The following is a 20,004-nucleotide window of genomic DNA, read 5'->3' as shown; positions in this document are numbered from 1 at the left end:
AAAGACATGTTGTTAACAAGATGCAGGGATGAAGAGGGGATTCCACAATGTTTCTTAATTTGGTCCATCAGTATTTATTGCTTCTTAGTTTATCTTCATCTCTTTTTGCTATAGATAACAATGCAAATACTTTTTGTTTACTTTTTCTCACTTGTTTTTCACATGATTTCTCTCATAATGTTTGAAATACATAGAATTGAAGGAGTGAAGAGGAAGGGTTGAGGTGTTTGCTGTGTGACGGGGCACCAGAGGAACGTGGAGAAGGTCAGGTGAGGTGTCTCTGCTCGTTTCAAACAGGATTCTGAGCTTGTGTGTTGACGGCAGCAGGTGACGCAGTCTGTGCAGCACCGAGGACTTTTCCATTAGCGTTGATCCTCAGGGACGAAGGTTCAACACCTCACAGCTGGTCAGAGGCAGAACATGGAAATCAAACTGCTGCTCGTGGTTTTTTCCTTTATTCTTAAAAACCAGAATCATCTTCGACGACGTGAACATTAAGAACGACTGTGTCCACATGCGTCAGTTTATAAAATGTGATTTTTAAATTAATTTCCAAGCCATAGAAATCGTTTTCCTGCTGCACGCTCACTTTTAACCATACCATTAAAACCTTGATGGTATGCTGTCTGCAGTGTGGATCACTTAATCACTTTAATTTGTTAGAGACTGACTCGCGATTGGTGGATTAATGTCCTAATTGGCCCCTTTGTGTAAAACCCTTCATCCACCACTGCTGAAATCTGTCATGGTCCCCAGAGGATGAACACTACAGACATAGATACGGTCAGAAGCAAAACAAGTAACTCTTCTTTCTGTTGATCGTCCTGGGATGTATTTGTACGTTGTCTTTTGTTTTTTGATGACCACAGAAAAGTCCTCGCTGACTCTGATTGGCCGGCTCCTTCCTGACTGCCTCCAGCCTCCGTGTCACATGGTTGTCAACTGATCAGGTTGATTCCTGCTGCACGTCTGTTATATCATCATTTTTTAATCTTCGGGCCGAGGCAGGATATCAAGTCGCTCCGAGTCAAAGGCTAAAGTCATGAGTCACTGGAGGTTCTGTCAAGTCTGATTCAACCGCTTCCCCGACTGGAGTCTGGTTCGATTCCAAATCATGTGAACCGGAGTCATGCGGCCCCTTTCTAAAAAGTCAAATCAGCCAGACACACATCTGAGTGTCGGCACTGAGGGGGACAAACGGACGACGGATGAAAGGCCGAGACATGTGAGACAGACGGGGAAGCAGGAGGGAAGACGCAGAGTTCAGGGGACGAGGTTGACGGGGAGAGGTACAGGCTGGTGGGACATCTGACGAGGGAGGAACCAGAGCGTCTGAGGGGCGTCGCGGGTTCAGCTCAGAGCCACCACGCTGTCTCTCCCAGCCGCCTGCCCAGGACGTGACCCGGCGACCTGATTGGCCCGACAGGCAGTCCTGGCATCTGGGAATCGTGGGGGGAGAGAGGGCATGTGACCCCCACTCACCACCGGCTTTCCCAAATCTCGTTAGCGCAGCTAGCCGGCTCCGGGGGTTATTTCCCATTTTCCCAAGGTTCTGAGGGAGATTAGTTCTCCCGTGGGGCCGTCATCCAAAAGGACGGGTGACAGATTCACAGGCTGATCTGGCCGATTAAGCTCGGATAAGGAGGCAAAGCTCCGGGGCCCGAGCACGCCGACGCTCATCACCCCTGATGAAATCAACCTGCATCACCGAATCCAGCCGGAGGCCCAGACGGAACCCATGAGTTCAATTCAACCCAGAAGAACTCAACGGAAAGGAATGCAGCCGTTTCTTCTTCGGAGTAGACGGAGACCGAATTTACTAAACTGCAGAATTGAAGGAATTCGCTCGTGTCGAGTTCGTACAGCAAGAGTGAAGTTTAATCATTTAGCAGAAGGAAGAAAGACTGTTCTCCCATGGCCTCCACCTGTTGGATCCTCTGTCCTCAAGGTGGCGCTGTAGGTTATTAAGAACTTGGGCCGCCAGCCTCCTCAACAATTTGTTTGCTGATATAAAAACTTTTAATTTTACAGAATGAACGATGCAGAAAAGATCTTTTTAGCCTTAATTTCACATTTTCTTATTTTTATTACAAAGTTTATGGTTGAGGCCTCGTTTACATTTCTTTGTCATAACAGCTTGACGACGACATCTTGAGAATGATGCAATTTTTTAAAACTTGTTTATCGACAGATTGTCGGAATCAGAAAACGTTTATTCTCCAACATCTGTACCTTCTCGCTCTCAAGTTGCATTGTGGGTAGAGTTGACACCTTAGATTCATTCTTTAGAGTAAATTAATACCAACAACTAAATGATCAAGCATCAATCATGTATTACTTTCATAATGCTTTTTTAATTGATGAGATATATTTGAACTGTCGGTGCTACTGAGTCGAACCATGAGATCACGAAGGAGCTTCATCGACAGAACGTTCATTTATGGTAGAAAATAAAAAACAACCAAGAGACAGATTAAACAGATGTGGGCAGGAAACACAACAGAGGTTAAGGAAGGAGACGACAACTTGATCTTCCATTGGCCCACATGTAGCACGTGTGTAGTTCTGTCATTGTGTACGTCAACGGTATCGCAGCATGAAATGTATGTTTATGTGTTTTTGTGTTTCAGGGTACGAACGAATTCAATAAATAAAAAAAACATTTCATCCAAAAAGAAACAGGTTGGTCAGAGAAGAAAGAGAGAGAGAGAGAGAGGGGAATGTTGACACCATGCCTGTACGACACAGAAGTGTAGTGTGTGTTTTACATTGTGCGTTTAACACTGTCTAATACTGTTCATCAGGCCACAAACACACAAACACCCACGGACGGCCTGGAACAGACGAGAGGCACAAAAGCTGTTTGAGCATCCAGCCGACATCCGGGTGGCTGTTCCCGTCGGGCAGGTCTGAGTTCAGCCACAGTCACACGTCGCCTTCACCAGCTCAGTTCACTGCACGGAGCCCAATCCTCCATGTTGCTTTTCAACACAAGTTGTCCTTAAATCCAGCGGCAGTTCAGAGCCGGCTCCAGCTCACACTCCCGGGTTCTTCCCCGTGGTCGTCTGCTGCTGCTGCTGGAGGTACATGGGCCGTTTGATCCGGGGTTTCCTTCGCTTGGGTTTGCTCTTGGACTTCGTGAGTTGCACCACGAAAAAGGAAAGAACGACCATCGCTCCCAGGAAGGCGAACACCGGGATGGTCTGACCCACTTCTTGGTTGTAGTGACCAGGCATTATCCCTGGGGGGGAGGGGGCAGAGGTCAGTAGTGAAAACCACCTTCTTAAACACTACACAATTTCTTTCACTATCATACAAACATAGATACATACATGTACTGTTACATTAACTTATACATATTTACAGAGTCACCATTTTAAATTAATTCTTCCACTGGTTGATATGGACACGATTTCTACCGTAAAACCCCAAAACCGGCTTAAACACATATTCTGCTCTAAAACTGCAGAAATCCTGATGATATAATTATGTTAAAATTAAATAAAAACCATAATTAGTAAAAATGTAAGACCTATGTCATATTCAACAGATCTGAATGAAAATCAGGGTTTCAAAATGATTTAAATTTTTTGGGAGATAATATTGATCTCATTCAAGACCTAATTCCTACTATTTAATTTATTAAACTCCTCTAAAATTCAGATTATTGGGTTGCATACAATTTAAGTCCCTGCAGAAACCCTGCTTCACTGATGGTATTAACTTTGAACCATGAGTTACCTCCAGGAATGTCCCAGGCCCCGCTCTCCCCAGGGGACAGAGGTCGGACCTGGGGCCGGTACGCCCTCACGTTCGGCAGAGCCACCTTGTCCAGATCCACCGAGAGAAGCTTCTGGTGCTTCCACAGGTTACTGACAGCACAGAGAAAGAAACACAATTTAATGGGAAGAAATGTGTGTTTGCGTGTCTGTATTTTCAGTTTACTGCCAAAGTGCGACGTGTTTTTACTCCGATTCTCTCTGTTGACAGGTTGGAATAAGAAAAGTGTCGCCAGACGAGACTAATTGCATGTTAAAAATCCAAGTCTGTGCAAATCAACAGCTTCAACTTCTCTCTACTGGGAATACAAGCCTGTCTCGACATACTGTAGAGCTCAGGGGGAACGATTGTTAAAATCTTGACAACAACATTGTGCACAGAAACAAATACATTATTATTTTTGTCTGGATTTGGAGAGAAACATGACATATGGGAAGTTAGTCTGAAGACAGTGGAGAGAAGAGAAAAGAGAGAGAGGGCCAGGAGAGAAAGTAACAAACACAGAAACTCGAATATCATCACTACAAAAAAAAAAAAAAAAAAAAAAAATATATATACATATATCACTTGTCACCTCCAGGATAAGTACTTTAAAAGGCCACTTGCTTCCCAGACGTGATGAGAAACGAGGGTTCGAGCAGACCTACCTTGGCGCTGTCTCGTTGACCGGCTGTGGCTTCGCCCATGACAGGTGGGGGCATGCTGGTAGTGGGCGGGGCTTAGGGTCTCCCAGGTGAGGCTCCAGAACCTTGGAGTAACGGTAAAGATGGTTTCCTGTAGCGAGGGAAGGACAGAGGAAAGGAAAGGGAATTATTGAATGGAGGCTGTGTAGTCTTCCCTTCAACACATCATCTTCTGGTGTTTAATATAAACCAGTATAAACCAGTGACTGTGTATAACATGTATTGTCGTCCTTCTTTACAGTCTGCAGATGCTTTATAACAAGGAGAGGAAACGTCTGTCGATGGACTGAGTCATTACCCTCCAGTCTCTGTGGCAGTGGGCGCTCGGTGCCTGTGGGAGGTGTCACCCTGCTGTGGGAGTGGCTGAGGCTGGGAGGGGTCATACTGTAGGAGGTGTACTGCAGGAGGGCGTCGAGCATCCAGAAACAATCTGAGGAGGAGACATCAAACACAACTAAACATTACTCCTCCAGCTCAACGGCAACAGGACACACATCCAGACGGCATCACGGCCGAGGAGACGTCACCTTTCTGTCTGTGGCTGTCGTCGATACAGTTCGAATCTCCGTACAGGGCGATTCGACCTCCCCCGTCCGATGGCGTTTGGTACAGTCCGAGGATGGGAACTCCCTCCACCACAGCCGTCTCCTGCTTTAACACTTCTAGACCTGTGATAAAGACACACACGTACACACACACGAATACGGTCACACACACACACACAGACAGACATATTGTTAAATCTGGCGCAAACACCATCAGATTAAATAGCTGCACGGCCGCTGGCCAACACTGAGCTAAACTGAGCCAGGATCGATACTTTTAAGGGGGGGTGCAGTTACCTTGGTCCTTTAGGTTCTTGGCAATGACTATTCCATCTTCTGGGAAACGGGCAATACTGCAGCCAGAGGCATAGTACACTGAGAGAGAGAGAGGGAGAGAGGGAGAGAGGGAGAGAGGGAGAGAGGGAGAGAGAGAGAGGGAGAGAGGGAAATAGAGACAGAGACAGAGAGAGGGACAGATAGAGACAGAGACAGAGAGAGGGACAGATAGAGAGAGAGCGATAGAGACAGAGAGAGGGACAGATAGAGAGAGAGATAGAGAGAGAGAGAGAGAGAGAGAGAGAGAGAGGGAGACAGAAAACCATTTTTAATTTCTAAAAAACTGTCGAAAAAGATGACTACTGCTGCAATATGATGATGATGATGATGATGATGATGATGATGATGATGAGAATCTGAGTGTCTTACTGTCATGATCGGCCAAGGTGAAGTCTCCCTCATACAGCCCGTCACTGAAAGCCATCCCCCACACTGAGATCAGGTCGTTCAGAGCTGGTACGTTAGCGCCCCCTGTGTCTGGCATCCACCACTGCCTGCAAGTTACACCAAGAAAACACTGTCGTCACTCAAGAACAGAAATTTGCATGATTGACAATCACTGTGGTCAGAAGGTCACACAAACAAAAAGGTTTCATTTGAATCCGACCAATAAGTAAAAAAAAACAAAACATGAAAACAAAGTGATTATTCATTAAATTATCACAAACTGGAGAAAAAAAGTTGAAGAAACTTCACATAATAGAAACTTCACAATAACAGCATGTTTCTGTTGTGATAAGCTGAGTCACTAATTCATGTCTTGACGTATCCAGAATAAGCAGCTGTCAATAAACAAACCTCTCTCCATTTGGGATAACACTGAAATACTCTGCGTGATATCGTGAAGCCATAACTACTATATTTAACTGTGTTTAAGACTTTTAATTCTGCGGAGACAGAGCGACAGCTTGGGGCGGGACTTGCACAGAGCAGCGGTGAGTAATCGCTCTCTCTGAAACCGAAGAGTCGTGATACAGATCTCTCCCCGAGCGAGGAGAAACGAGTGGAGTTAAACACTGCAGAGAGGGAGTCGGCACAGACTGATTCTGTGCGCTGATAACAACACACTGCACAGTTTATCTTGCTATCATTATAACGTGATGAAGCCCGGAGTGAACGCGGCATCAAGGTAATGGCTGTTTAATCATTGAACCTCCTCATAATGAAGGAGAAGGACACATAGATCACTGGAGAGGAGCAGATAGAAGAGGAGGCGCAGCTGGAGAGATCCTGCTGCAACACTACACCACTGCACTCCACACAACTCATTCAATAGAAACACAATCAATCAAAAGACACTCTGCACTACTCATTGAATTTGTCTGCAGTTGTAGTGGCTGCAATTTTGGGTTTTTTTCTGAGATAAGATTGAGGCAGGAACCGTTTCTCACTTCTTAGAAACGCTCTGCGGTGAAATGTGCAGAGTCGAGGTCTAAAAATAAAACGGTGGGAGATGATTTGAAAGTATAAAAATGCAAATTCATCGGTCAGAGATAAATAGAGGGTTAGAAGTTGGAAGAAAATTTCTCAAAACATGTTTTCTTAACCTTCTACCATTGACACAGTTTATTGTTTTTTACAAGAAATGATTTGAAAGATGTGAACTCAGTAATTCCCTGGAGGAAAAAACATAAAATCATAATGATAGAATGAATTTCATTAATGGATTGGTGGAATTAAATCATTTATTCTTTTAACTCTTCGCTGCTGGTGCCAGATGGAGACTCCACCTCCACAAAAAGCATGGAACATTACAGTTGTCTGTTATTCTAAACCTTGTTAGTTACATGTGAGACCTTCTGAGGACACTCATTTAGTAGTTTGAAGAGAGTTGAATACCTGGTGTTTTCATCGTAGAACTTCACCTTCCTCATGACCGAGGTGTTGTACCAGTCGCTGAAGACGATGAGGGACAGGCCGTTGTCGATGTCTCTTTTCAGCTTGGTGATCTCTTCAGGGAAATACTCCTCCTCACTGTCCACCATCAACAACGTGCCTGCACAGTCGCAAACAATCCATTTTTTTAAATCTCCCGAAACATCATTATCATCAGAAGTCAGAAAAGGTTGTTTTTAAGTCTTCATATGACTCGGTGCACTCTTACCGTACTGACTAGCATCAAAGCAGGTGATCGGAGCTCCCAGCACTTCTACAAAGTAGCCCATACTCCTGAGGTGCTGGTACATGTCCCTGAAGTTCGTGTGGATGTGGTCCCCATTCCTGGAAACACAAAATGATGATGAGGACCAACACTTAGAGGAAACTAAGTAAAAGTCATCAAACTGTGAAGGGGGGGGGGGCACTCGTACCAGTCCAGAGGGTCGTTCTTCATGCGGAGGTTGTCTCTGGGAAAGTAGCCGGGGGGGTAGCGCAGGTTGTGGTATTGGTCCCACAGCACCCTCTTGCTGCGTGGGGGAGTTGGCACGATCTTTACCTTGATGGGCAGTTTGACCGTAGAGGTCATCTCGCCACCCGCCTCAGACTGGAAGGGACGAAAGAGACATTTGGGTCAGAACTGAATAAAGTAAGATGCAGTTAAGACGCTTTGAGGACAAATCTCAGGTGCAAAGACTCACATCGTTCTCTGCAGGCGAGGCCACCGTGACCATCACATGACCTTGAGCAATCCCTTCCCAGGACGCGGCCTTCTTGGCCACAGAGATGGACACAGCCAGGTAGCCGGCCCACGGCCACAGCACCGGCGAGTAGGAGACGGCCACATCGATGTGATCGCCGTTCTGGGGGAGGTAGGGCGCCCAGATGGGCTGAGCAGGAGAGAGCGGCATTTTATTAACAGCTCAGAGTTCATCACAAAGCTAAACCAGGTCCGTCAAGCATGAAACTCATCCTTCACCTGTCCTGTGACGGCACTGAGAAAACACATCTCAGGAAACAATACAAATCAATGAACCTGAAAAGCGATTTTTCTGGATTTGTGTCAGATGTTCACACACCTTGTCGACGATTCTGCCGGTGACACCCATGCCGTTCAGAATGGTCACGTTGACGATCGTGGGCATTCCTCCGTAGTAGATGGGCTGAGAACAGTAAGGCCACATGTAGGGAGACTCGGTCAGGTCGATGTAGCTGGGGGACAGACTGCAGGAGACAAGGACACGTTAACATCATGTTTAATATAACGTGCAGATGAGCTTTAGATTGTTTTACTGTTTTTTTTTACAAAGAATAGAAAATTATACGGAGGATGGAGAAACCACATTTACACTTTGTGTCAAGAAATGATCTTTATCTTGTTTATAAAAAACACATTTCAGTACAAGGTGGTCTGGCTCACATTGTGATCAGATTTCCACCAGGTTCACTGGTTATTATCAGTATTAAACCAGTACAGTTGATCTGGTTTGGTTCTCTCTGAGTTTACAAACTAACAGCTAGCTCAATGCTGTTCTCCATGAAGAACAAAGCTGTGCTACTTTAAGAACCACATTTTAAACCTACAGGTTTTATTTGATACTGAAGAGTTGGAGCGTTCCTGTTGAAGTTCAACTCTGATCAGCCAGAGAAAGCCCCTCCTGTTGCTCCCAGGACTAAAGGCTGTGACAGCACAGGGTCGGTCTGCTTCATGGTTTGGGGAATCTTCAGGTAGATGCCAACGCGAGGGACCAGCGTGTATGTGCCATGTCAGATCCGTGTAGCTGTGCATGTCTCTCTGCATCAGAAAGTGTCTGAAGCCTGACGGTGCTCATCTTTGTTTCTGTGTGCACCGAGACATTTACCTGGCCTGAGGTTTGTAGCTGTTGAGAATCTGATAGGCTCTGATCAGGTCCAGCTTCCCGTGGCCTTGCTCGAACATGTTCACGCCCGGCAGCCTGCGGGCTGAGGCGATCAGGGCCTGCTTCATGGAGGCTGGGTTCACCAGGTCCCGGTTCACGACGGTGCTGGAGGACAGAGGAGGACAGGCTTGGTTAGTGTGCAGCTCCACTGGTGTTGGATTCCTCTTCCATTAATCTAGAGCAGTGCTGGAGGGAGAAAACAGGATGGACTGCTGTGTGTGTGTCTGTGTGTGTGTGTGTGTCTGTGTGATTCTCCTGAGAGAGGGCGAGGTCCCTGTTGTCAACAAAGGCGGTGTGATGTTGAGCCCAGCAACTTGAGCTAATCCTCTCACTTACAGCTTTGAAACCAGGGGACTTGAGACGTGAGAAGACGGAACAAAGACGGACTGAGGACAGCACCAGAAATCTGTGACACGCCTTCTCCCTCTGGGACACGTATCCCTCTACACTGACAGCACATGAGGTTATTAAACTAGTATGATACTACATGAATTCTGTCATTTACCGGTCAGCTGTTTTAGAACCATGGACAATAATCAAATGTGCCGCCATGCGAGAGACTCAGAGCACCACACGTCTCCAGGGGGCAAAGGAACAATGTGATTATTTTTGGGAAAGTGGAAACTGTCAACACAAGGAAATTAATTCAGACCTGTTTTTTGAGTGATTCTTACATGCTTTTTATTTTATTTAATACCTAGCTATGATATAATATAACATGTTAATACATATTGGGGCCAGCTGTGATATATATAACACTGGTGCTTGTAGTAAAACACTGATTGTTCCATGGGGACCTTTTTAATTATCAATATCATTACAATTATTTCAGTCCAGACTGCAGTTGACTGTGGTGCTTCATCATCACAGTCTGGCTCATAATCACTTTTCCAATCAAAAGCTGGTTTGAGGAATGTCTGTAAAAGTGGATTCAGACATGTTTCTGCTTTACACATGGATGAACACGCAGTCAAACAACAACTCCAGTGACTTTATGAGGGAAGAGTCCAGATGATGACACTGACCTGGCCAGGAGAGTGACAGCCCCAGCCACCACAGGAGACGCCACGCTGGTGCCAGACAGGGAGCGACATCCCTCCTTCATTCCTGATCCACGGACGCCGGAGCCGTAGGTGACGATATCGGGCTTCACTCTGCCGTAGCCTCCGGGCAGCTCCTGCAGAGACGGGAGGCCGATAGAGGGGGACACAGTTAGAGAAACACAAAATGAAAAAGAAAGTTCCTACATTCTTTTTAAGTGAGTTTCTCTGCCACATGGATATTCATATAAATACGAGCTGTTTTCTGGACTGCAGAGACAAAACATGTAATTCAAAATATGAACCAGTGCTTATTCACACACTTAAAATGTATGTTTGAGTTCATGTCATTACGCCTACACGGTGAAGTCATACTCTATTCAGAGATGTGACTAAAAAACAGTGCAGGACTCTGCCTCGGCTCAGCTCCTGTTAGGAACACGCGCCTGACACCGACTTCTAAGTGTTGAATGTGTATGTGATGAAGACTGACGGCAGCATGCGCCCTGCAGATGAAGAAGCTGGAGTCTGAGCAGACAGCAAATTAGACAGGAAAAGATCTTAAATGTCTCTAAAGCATTGAGGTAGGAGAGCGGAGTGGCAGAGCGAGGGCCTCTTCATGGCTGAGTGACACTGCCTGAGAGGGCAGAGCAGCTGTCTGGATCAGAGTATGAAGTCTAAATAAGATGCCAGAGCAGATGTCTGCTGTGGAGTAGGATGATACAAGTGTGTGTGAATCTCCAGTAAGTGGCTGATGGGATGTGGATGAGGAGTCAGGAGCAGAGTGTTGATCTCTCAGGTAGATGTCTGCTCTCAACCGGAGAAGTGATATTCTGAATTCGTGTGTGTGTTCGTGCACACACTCACCCAGGTGGTCATGCCTCTGGAGGAAAACCTGGCGATGTTGTCCTCAAAGTCGATCCCCCCGACTCCGATCACGTCCATCTGGTCTGCCGGGTTGTTCAGGGTGCTGAGAGCGAGGACATTTGTTAGAAAAGACGTGAAGGGGCAATTCTCAGTAGAGTCTCTTTCCTGTTTTGTCCTTTTAAGATGCTTTACGCAGCAGTTAGAGTCAGCAGATATTCAGCAGGGTCATAAAACCCATTTGGCCTCGGGGGTTGTTTGGATAATTAAGAGGGCAAACTGGTGAAGTTAGCATTTTTTAAAGAAGGTTTTAATAGAATAACATTAGAGATTTGTTTTTCTACATTGAAAACACTCGTTTATACGGGAAAATATCCATGAAACGGCCACAACACACAGATGATGGTGCAAGACTTAAATCTAGAAGTGGCAGCTCTTCCTGAACAGAAAAAAGAAAAGGACAATTATAGCATAAATCTGATTTAGCTAAAGTTCTACAAGAGGAAAAGCCATTAAGTCAATAAGACTGAGTTAGTGTGTGTTAAAGTCACCAGTATTCACCTCGTCTTCGCTAACATAAGGAAACATCAGTCGCCAAAAGGAAGTGGCTGTACCAGACCAAGCACGTAACTGTGAAACCTCTGATTCTACTGTGACTTCAGTCGTATTACAAACGTCACTAACTTTACTCTAGTATCCACTGAAACAGTAGCTAGTTATAGATCCTAGTTTGTTTAACAATTACATGTTCCTTAAAAGACTGTTTTCTATAAGACTGAATGAATGGAGGTGGTGAACTTACCCGTACAGAGGTCCATCGTTGCCGATGGCAGAGACCATGATCACTTTGTTGGCAGTCAGCTCCCACACCTGTCAATCAAACAAGAGGATCAGCTACACTGGCAAAAATGAAACTCGAGAAAAATGCATTTGATAATATACAGTAAACAGAAAAACATGTTGTTGTCACAAAGTACACTTGAATCTAAATAATATGCTGAACCACACTGCTGTCGTTCAAATACTTGTTTCACACCAAGTCCCATGAATCTGGAAAAAACTTGGTCAAAGTTTAATATCTTAACATTCAGTGTTAGATGCAGAGGATGATGTTTTGAATTTGTGCTCATCTGAGAGACGGAGAAAACCAGTCAGAGATTAAACGTTGCACGAGCCCCAGTCCTGGTTTGACCTGTTTGCACCCGTTGACCTGCTTGTTATGAAGCTCATTACCAAGAGGGTGTAACTCACAGGGAGGAAGGGAAGCTTGGCTTAGGAACTATTCTTATGCCTTGATTAAAACATCCGCTCAGTTAAGCTGAATAACATCAGTTCAGCTCGGTGCTGCCATGTGACTGTGTCATTCGTGCATGTGGCTCCAATCACCTTATCAACAAAGGGGTGGTCCATGAAGTCCGGACCCCCGATGCTGAGGTTCAGAACATCGATCTTCTTCAGGATGGCGTAGTTGAAGGCATCCAGGAACCAGGAAGTGTACGACACCTGGGATGTGAGGAAACACAAACATGGTACAATCCTATTTAGACAGATAAAAAACTATAAAAGAGGGTTTACTAGTGTGTAAGTGTGTGTGTCAGTGTTTCTGTTCATTGTGTTGTTGCTTCAGACAGAATAACAACAGTTGTCAAAGCTGCACTCGAGCGTTTGACAACAAATCCAATAAAGCATCTTATAAAGTGAAGAAATATATCAAGTCTGACAAAAACATTTAAAGGATTAATTCATCATTTTAGGAAACACACTAGTTTGTTTAGCCACAGCCAGAAGCCAGTTAGCTTAGCTTAGCATAAATACTGGAAATGGGGTTAAGAGGTAAAGAATTCAGCCCAAACTAAATGTTATACCTTGTTTGTGACCTTTTCTTATCGGCAGCAAAGATTCCAAAATGCTATAATATTTTAATTTCCACCTTTCACCTTGGTTTTAATCCTTCATTAATACGTTAAACCCTTTTTGTAGCTGTGTATGTTTGACGTGTACGTACCTGGTTGTTGGTGAACACTCTGAAGATGTGCAGCTCGGAGTCGGGGGCGAATCCCTGACACTCCCTCATACTGGCGATCACTCCTGCTACGAATGTGCCGTGACCCAGACCTGAAAACCAAAGAGAGGCCCGTCTGTATCAGTCTGTTTTTAGCTCTCACACACCCACACACACTGAAAATGCTTAAACCAGAAATCAAATGTCTGGTTCACCACTTCCTGTGCAACCTCAGCCTACTTGGGCTTCCACCACCCTCTGATACACAGCATAAGCAGATCATTAACTCACACTGTGTGAATCTAGTACCCATCAATAACATCATCAGGTTCATTGCTCACCATCATCCAGCGTCTTCTCATTAGTCCAGTTGGTCCTCTCTTTCACATTCCTAAAATGTGGGTGCTTCTCACTGAGGCCGGTGTCAAACACTGCGACCTTCACACCCGCACCTGCAGACACACAAGTGAGAGATCGAATCAGTTTCTTTTAAATGCATTTACATTAGTACCAGTGCATTAACTGACACCACGACATAGACGCATTCATTGAGCTTCCGTCACATTTTATAGGGACTTTGAAGCAGATGTTTTGTTTAACGCTGACGAGGCAGAAAGCGGTGTCTTACCGGTGTGTCCCATCTGCCAGAGGACGTCCGCCTGCAGGATCTGAGCGACTTGGCGGGGGATGGCCCGCAGCAGACGCCGGCTGGAGTGGCGACCGGTGGCGTGCCAGAATCCTGAAGCCAGCGACAGGCTGGAGCGTCTGAACGGGCGGGACGACTGCCACGACTGGGACCCCCGGGTGGCGTTGCAGGGTTCGGCAGGTTCGGACGCTGCGGGGACAGTGCACAAGCAGAAGTGTTGGCAGCAGAGCTAAACTGCAAAGGGAATTGTCTTTTACACGCAGAACTTAATGACTTTCATCACAGACAAAATGATTTCTCTCAGTTTAATATGAGACAAAATAATGAAACACAAATTCTCAGTCTCATCAACATGCTCTGGATTCGGTATCGCCTCTGTTTCCTCACGCTCATCATGTCCCCCTCGCTGGTTTCAAGTAGTATCTCCCTCTTTTTTCTATCTCTCTACCCCCCCCCCCCCCCGTCCATCTCTCAGTTGTGATGCAGGGCTGATCACACCAGCCTCGTTTAAACCAATCGTATCACAATCTGACTCACTGGACAGAGTAAATGATCGTCAGGTCAGGACAGGGGTGACATGTTCTCTCTCTCCTTCCCATTAAATGCCTCATTAGGTTTCTACTTCACGTTTCACACAAATCGACTCATGCAACAGAAACACAGTGAACGAGCGCTTCAGAGATTCTGGCGTCTGTCACCGAGTTCAAGCTTCATCTCCAGATTTATCGACCCTCAGCCACGTTCAAAGCATTGATGCTCTCGGGGGATCAGACTCTATTATATTTGTTTTCAATCCAAATACTCGATTACAACACATTACACACAACAGCTCCCCTCCACAGCCTCAGATATCTCATCAATCTACCAATCACTTGTATTTGTCCGGCCCGTGCTCACAAACCACAGGTTGTCTCACAGGGCTGCAGCTTTTCAGGACACATGGCTTCCATACTGATACTGCTTGTGTTTATGCAGACTGGTGGCACAGTGAAGTCTTTCATCCAGTGCCAGGCACAGGGGTGTGCACTCCCCCACCCAGTCCAGGCAAGCCCCACCATACTGACTCACCTACTCCCTCCCAGGGTGAGCAAACACAGGCGTGCTCTGTCCTGCTTCCCATCCCCCTCCCCCCCAACACATTTCCCAGACACACACACACACACACAATCGTGCATCAAGAACCCCAAGTTGGCTGCACTTCACATTAAGATATACAATCCTTCTCTCCACCACAAACACAGGGGAGGACGAATGCATCCTCCGACTCAACAGAGACGTTCTGTGAGGGGCAGCAGACAAACAGCTTTCTGGATCTTTTCAGAGTTTTAGATTTCCAAGCTGGACGTGCCAACCTCTTGGGTCATGTGATGCTTTTGAAAACACAATACCACCGCATTGACTTACAGGGAATGTACTTCAGGGTGCGGAACACTTTGCGTTGCGGTGTAACCCTCTTGATGTAGGGGTGGTCCTCCAGGGTCAGCAGGCTGCTGGGCGAAGCTTGACGGATGTGCACCAGCTCGAAGTCGCTGGGGAAGTCAGACGCCGGGTTCTGTCGTGGAACGATGTGCCACTCCACTGCTCCGTCCTTGGCGTTCCGCAGGGCGCTGCTGATGTACAGGCTGCGCGCTTTGGCCGAGAAATACCCTGTAAATCCTACGATGTACTCTGAGGAGATAGAGAGAGGTGCAAGGACAAGGTTTGAACAGGTCAGGCAGGGACAAGTAATTACAACCACAGTCCGATAAAAGCACATCCAAGCTCTTTTCGGCCGTGATTCAGCAAAACTAAATACTTTAAAAACACAACATCTCTTCTGGAATGAATAAATTGTCATAATGTAAAAAGAATTAGTAAAGAAAAAATACTTGATGGATCTTTTGAACAATCTTTTACTATCTGTTTAACGTAAGTGTTTAAAGTTGTATTAAGTTGGTATTAAGACTGATGATTGATTTGTTGATTTACTTTCCACAGAGGAAAAAAAAACTTGTCAGGTCTTCATTCCTTTATGAGTATTTATATACAACTTAATCCTATAAAATGAGGACAGAGCCTGAATAGCGAGTTGTGCAGAGGAACTGGATTGGGTGTGTTTCAAGCTCAGCTCCAAACAATACCTACACGGCTGCTACTGGGATTTGAAGCAACTGACACTTGGGTCGTGTCATTATCGTTTGCTGCCTCATTTTAATGTGGGATTTAACATATGAAAAGTGTCTTTGAGATTTTTTTTAGCAGTGCTTTACAAATAAAATGTTTATTTTGCTTCTGGTGATGATCTACATCTTCTTGTTGTAGTTATATAGTACTTATAACTAATCAGGTTAAAAATGATTAGAAGATAACTACAGCTGATATTCACTGACTTCAGACTTGAGTCAACTTTTCAATAATGTCAGAGATCGTTCCGTGCTCATTCAAAACCCATTCCCACCAGTTTGAACCGTCTCTCACCATGTTCCACGACCCCCGAGGAGAACTCCAGCTTCAGGGTTAACTCGGAGCAGTTGGAGCCGGATGACGAGGGGCTGGGGTCTGAGTCGGGGGCGTGCTCCGAGTCGGATCTGCCCTCTCCCATTGGCTCCATCCCGACCACAGTTACAAACCCCAGCAGCAGTCCCAGCATCATGGACGCCCAAACTGGAACCAGCAGCATTTTGAGTTCTAGTCTATCTCAGAGCACGAGTTTAAATTTGAGCGGCAGGTTTCAGAGGAAAAACGGATCCACGTCAGGGATGAGTTTGAGCATTTCAAGTCCACAGCTCTAACAACGAGTCCATACTGCAAACAGCCTGAGCAGCTAGATTAATTTCTTTCTGCGTTTTCTCTCCATGGTGGTTGTCCAGAGTGGAGGTCAGTGGCACAGCCAGAGCAGGAGCCTAGATGCCATGTTCAGACCTGGAGGAAACAACCAGTAGGAGCAGCGGCTGGATGGGAGGAGCACGGCAGCAGTGACGGAGGAGGATGATGGTGTTGACTCAAAGTTACAGAACAACCCTGTTGTTATTTCCAGAGAGAAAAAGAGACAAAACAAGACAAATATTTAGAAAATCATCCAAACATCTTCGAAAGACAATAATTCTTATCACTAAGATCAATGGCAAATTAATTTAGACCTTGTTAACACACACTCTCTGGATGTGGAATAAAGTGTCTGTTAGTTTCACAGCTCTGGCTGCAAAACAATCTGCATCAATACTGCTGGTTTTAAGCAAGCATCCAACATTCTATATTTATTAACAATTTAAAGATTAAGCATAAAAACCTCACATGAAGAGTTTCAGGAATGAATCTCCAAATTTGACTTTGTAGCCACTGAGTACCTCTGTGGATGTTGTAAGTACATTTTAATATTAAAGAAAATCACATTAAATACAGAGAAAGAACAATTACACTTAAGAAGTTACATTACTCCACGACAATAGCTTGTGTCATTATAATACACAATTACAGTGTGGACCCTATAGATGTGCTGCTGAGGGACAAAGCAACCGCAGGAAAAAGGTAAAAGACTTTATTCTCTAACCTTATACAACACAAAGGTTCAGGAAAAACAACTCCTTAAAGGCTTTGTTATCACTCAGCGTTCACAGAGAGGAGTGTTTCCTCCACCTTGAGGAGGGGAAGGAAGGGAGGTGTTCAGTGAAGAGAAGAGAACGAGGTAATCACCACTCCTTCCTCATTTCACCACTTACAAAGAGTGTGTTGCCCTCCGGGAACAACCCGATTACTAGATAGTGCACGTACGCTGAGATAAAAACCTTATCTCACCTGTAAGAATCAAATGCAATAACCCAGAGACTGCAGACAGCAGGCGACCACGGACCCAGTGATCGGCACACGGCTGATACACCAGGAGAAAACTCATCAAGAGATATCTCTCAACCAGCAGCACACCAACAAGTCTCTGTCCCCCTGGGCTGTGTGAGGAGGACATTTGTCTGGGCAGGTACAGGATCATCTCCCTCTGGCACTGGGCTGAGACAACCCAGTAACAAAATCAAGACTCACACACAGCTACCAAGCGAGACACAAACACACACACAAACTCAACACAAGAGCTCTACCCTGACTGAGGGTCCAGCCCAGATTACATAAAATGACCTCCCTTCCTTTAACATCCTTCTCCAGCCGGATGAAACTTCCTATAGAATAATAAATATGTATAGAATTCATCTTTGTATGTTTCAGGAGGCAAACATCCTCATTCAGGGGACTGGGTTCACCGCTGAGCCTTAACACAACACACTCACTGACTGTTAATGCAGCGAAGCTACTCACTGCTGCTAAGCTTTACAGCAGCGGAGGGCATGTGTGCAACATGTTCCAGAGAGGAGTGTCCAGCTGCGCAGTACAGAGCACATGTGTGTGTGTGTGTGTGTGTGTGTGTGTGTGAAATCGCACTGGCAGCTGAGCAACCACGCAGATACATACACAAACAATTTGAGAGGATTCAAATCAAAGACAGATTTCTGGGGCACGTAGAAAAATCTGAAATATTTATTAGAAATGACAGAAAAGCCCTTTTCCTCCTTTCATGTTAATGCATGTGGTTACATGCACCCCCCCCCCAGACCTAATGATATGGTAGATCAAATCTTCAGATATGGGCCTACACAAGTGGTACGGGTTTAGACCATCTAATTAAAAGCCCCTGGCAGGTCTAGTGTGACAGGAGAGGCGGGCGGGGTGGTATTCAATCACCAGTTCCGGCTCAGGGCAGGATCTCCGCCTGAGAGGGAAAACAATACAGCTAATCACTACTGGTTCAGACCGAGGGCTGTGGAAATATGCTCACTGGTTGAGACAGGGCTGTAAAGGACAGGCTGGGACCAGTTGTGTCAACATAGCACCGAGCCACAAAACTGGCATCAAACCTCTAACCACAAATTAGTAGGTAGAGAAGGACCCCCACCCAATCCAGAGGTTAGGGACCTGCAGGCAGTGAAGTGGAGGAAGCTCCTTCTTCTCTGAAGTCAGGACACAAAGGAAAGTGTGTCGTTGATTTAAGAAACGTGAGGAAGGCTGAGTGGACTGTCTCGTGCTGAAGTGAAGATTTAACTCAAACATTTCACTGATGAAAACACATTTCATAATGGGTTAGTGAAAATGAGGCCTGTTGATTTCCTTGAATCTTTAAATTGTTTCTTGTAAAACACACATTTTCTCACCAATTTGGGAATGAGGACATTTCTGGGAAAAGGTTCGTGATGAATCGATAACAGATGCATATATCAATCATTTCACTCACAACAGTTTAAAAGAGCCAGAACCTTTTATCATTTAAACTACACCAAAGTACACAGAGTACAAACTAAAAGTGTCATAATACTGTTATTATACCAATAGCTCAGTATAGTGGTAAGTATTCCACTGTTTACTTAGTAGTAGTATCTTTTTATTGTCATTTAAACACTATTCCAACTTTACAAACAGTCAAAAGTCTGTTTATTGTATATGTCTGTCCTCCAGATTCAAACAAAGCAGCTTCACGGACCATTTTGTTGTAAACAAATATGGAGGAACACATTGTAAAGTTTGCATTGATCCACAATCTAAGAATTAAAACACATTCTCCCCTTTAGAACCACACATTTACAAACATCATGTGTTTCTCTGTAAAGTTTTACTCTTGTTAATGTCCCCCCCACACACACACACATGTTTAAATGCCAGTGGGATCATAAAGCTCCAGTGTCACTGGGATTTACCTCAACTGGGCACTTTGCTGCTTTCTGTGGAGACACAACCTTTCCTCACGAGACTGAATATTAAACTCGTAACACTTTAAACTAGTGAGTAAATGAAGTAAAGTGACAACAACAATGTGAGCAGACTCACACGTGAATCTGTCCGTATCAACACTACACACGTTGTACGACACGCTGCAGGTAGAGACCCAGCAGGAGGACGATCTTCTTACCAGTACACAACCAGTGGCTCTGTGGTGAATGTCCCCGGGAGACAGACACTCGGTGTCTTTGTAAACAAGCGAGAGACGTGCTCGTTGTTGTCCAGTTGTCTCGCGTGCACCGCGTTAGCTCGCTAGCTCCGCGCTGTTTCGGGTGAAGTGCAGCGGGCTGGTTTAGAATCTACTCACCGGGAACAGCAGCGTGTGACACCCGGGCGTGTGGCCCTCCGCTCGGCGTCGTGTCGGTGGGTCGGCGGCTCCTCGCGAAGCTCCAGCGGCCGAAACAAAAGCTACTAGCATCGGCTGCTAACTCACTAGCACCCGAAGACCGTCTGCTCGGGATGGGGGTGCCAGGTTCGCCGGACTCATCCCTCCCCCGGAAACACCCCAGGAGCACGTT

General features: G+C 45.5%; 1 protein-coding gene across 1 annotated transcript; it reads right to left on the bottom strand.

The window, feature by feature from the left end:
• Positions 1 to 2,334: 2,334 nt before the first annotated feature.
• Positions 2,335 to 19,933, bottom strand: mbtps1 (membrane-bound transcription factor peptidase, site 1). The gene is made up of 23 exons (XM_062390084.1): positions 19,794 to 19,933; positions 16,148 to 16,690; positions 15,095 to 15,358; positions 13,673 to 13,879; positions 13,386 to 13,496; positions 13,048 to 13,157; positions 12,429 to 12,545; positions 11,845 to 11,912; positions 11,046 to 11,148; positions 10,164 to 10,315; positions 9,082 to 9,243; positions 8,299 to 8,443; positions 7,921 to 8,109; positions 7,654 to 7,826; positions 7,449 to 7,564; positions 7,184 to 7,340; positions 5,714 to 5,838; positions 5,306 to 5,383; positions 4,991 to 5,131; positions 4,762 to 4,893; positions 4,428 to 4,554; positions 3,742 to 3,872; positions 2,335 to 3,241 (listed from the first exon to the last, which is right to left on the bottom strand). Exons 2-23 carry the CDS (start codon positions 16,347 to 16,349, stop codon positions 3,036 to 3,038), a joined length of 3,216 nt encoding a protein of 1,071 aa, XP_062246068.1. The 5' UTR covers positions 16,350 to 16,690; positions 19,794 to 19,933; the 3' UTR covers positions 2,335 to 3,035.
• Positions 19,934 to 20,004: the final 71 nt, after the last annotated feature.

Source organism: Platichthys flesus, chromosome 6, assembly GCF_949316205.1.
Source record: "Platichthys flesus chromosome 6, fPlaFle2.1, whole genome shotgun sequence".
Lineage (NCBI taxonomy): Eukaryota > Metazoa > Chordata > Actinopteri > Pleuronectiformes > Pleuronectidae > Platichthys > Platichthys flesus.
The sequence above is the reverse complement of the archived record's forward strand: the minus strand, read 5'-3'. Positions and strand labels throughout refer to the sequence as shown.

What these genes read in the sequence shown, in the direction of transcription:
- mbtps1 (XM_062390084.1), bottom strand. Translation starts at nt 16,349, where the DNA reads ATGCTGCTGGTTCCAGTTTGGGCGTCCATGATGCTGGGACTGCTGCTG. An exon ending in CAAGAACCTAAAGGACCAAG is followed by an intron (nt 5,132 to 5,305) that starts GTAACTGCACCC and finishes TCTTTATCACAG; the next exon opens with GTCTAGAAGTGTTAAAGCAG. An exon ending in GGCCTGGGACATTCCTGGAG is followed by an intron (nt 3,242 to 3,741) that starts GTAACTCATGGT and finishes CCTCCCCCCCAG; the next exon opens with GGATAATGCCTGGTCACTAC.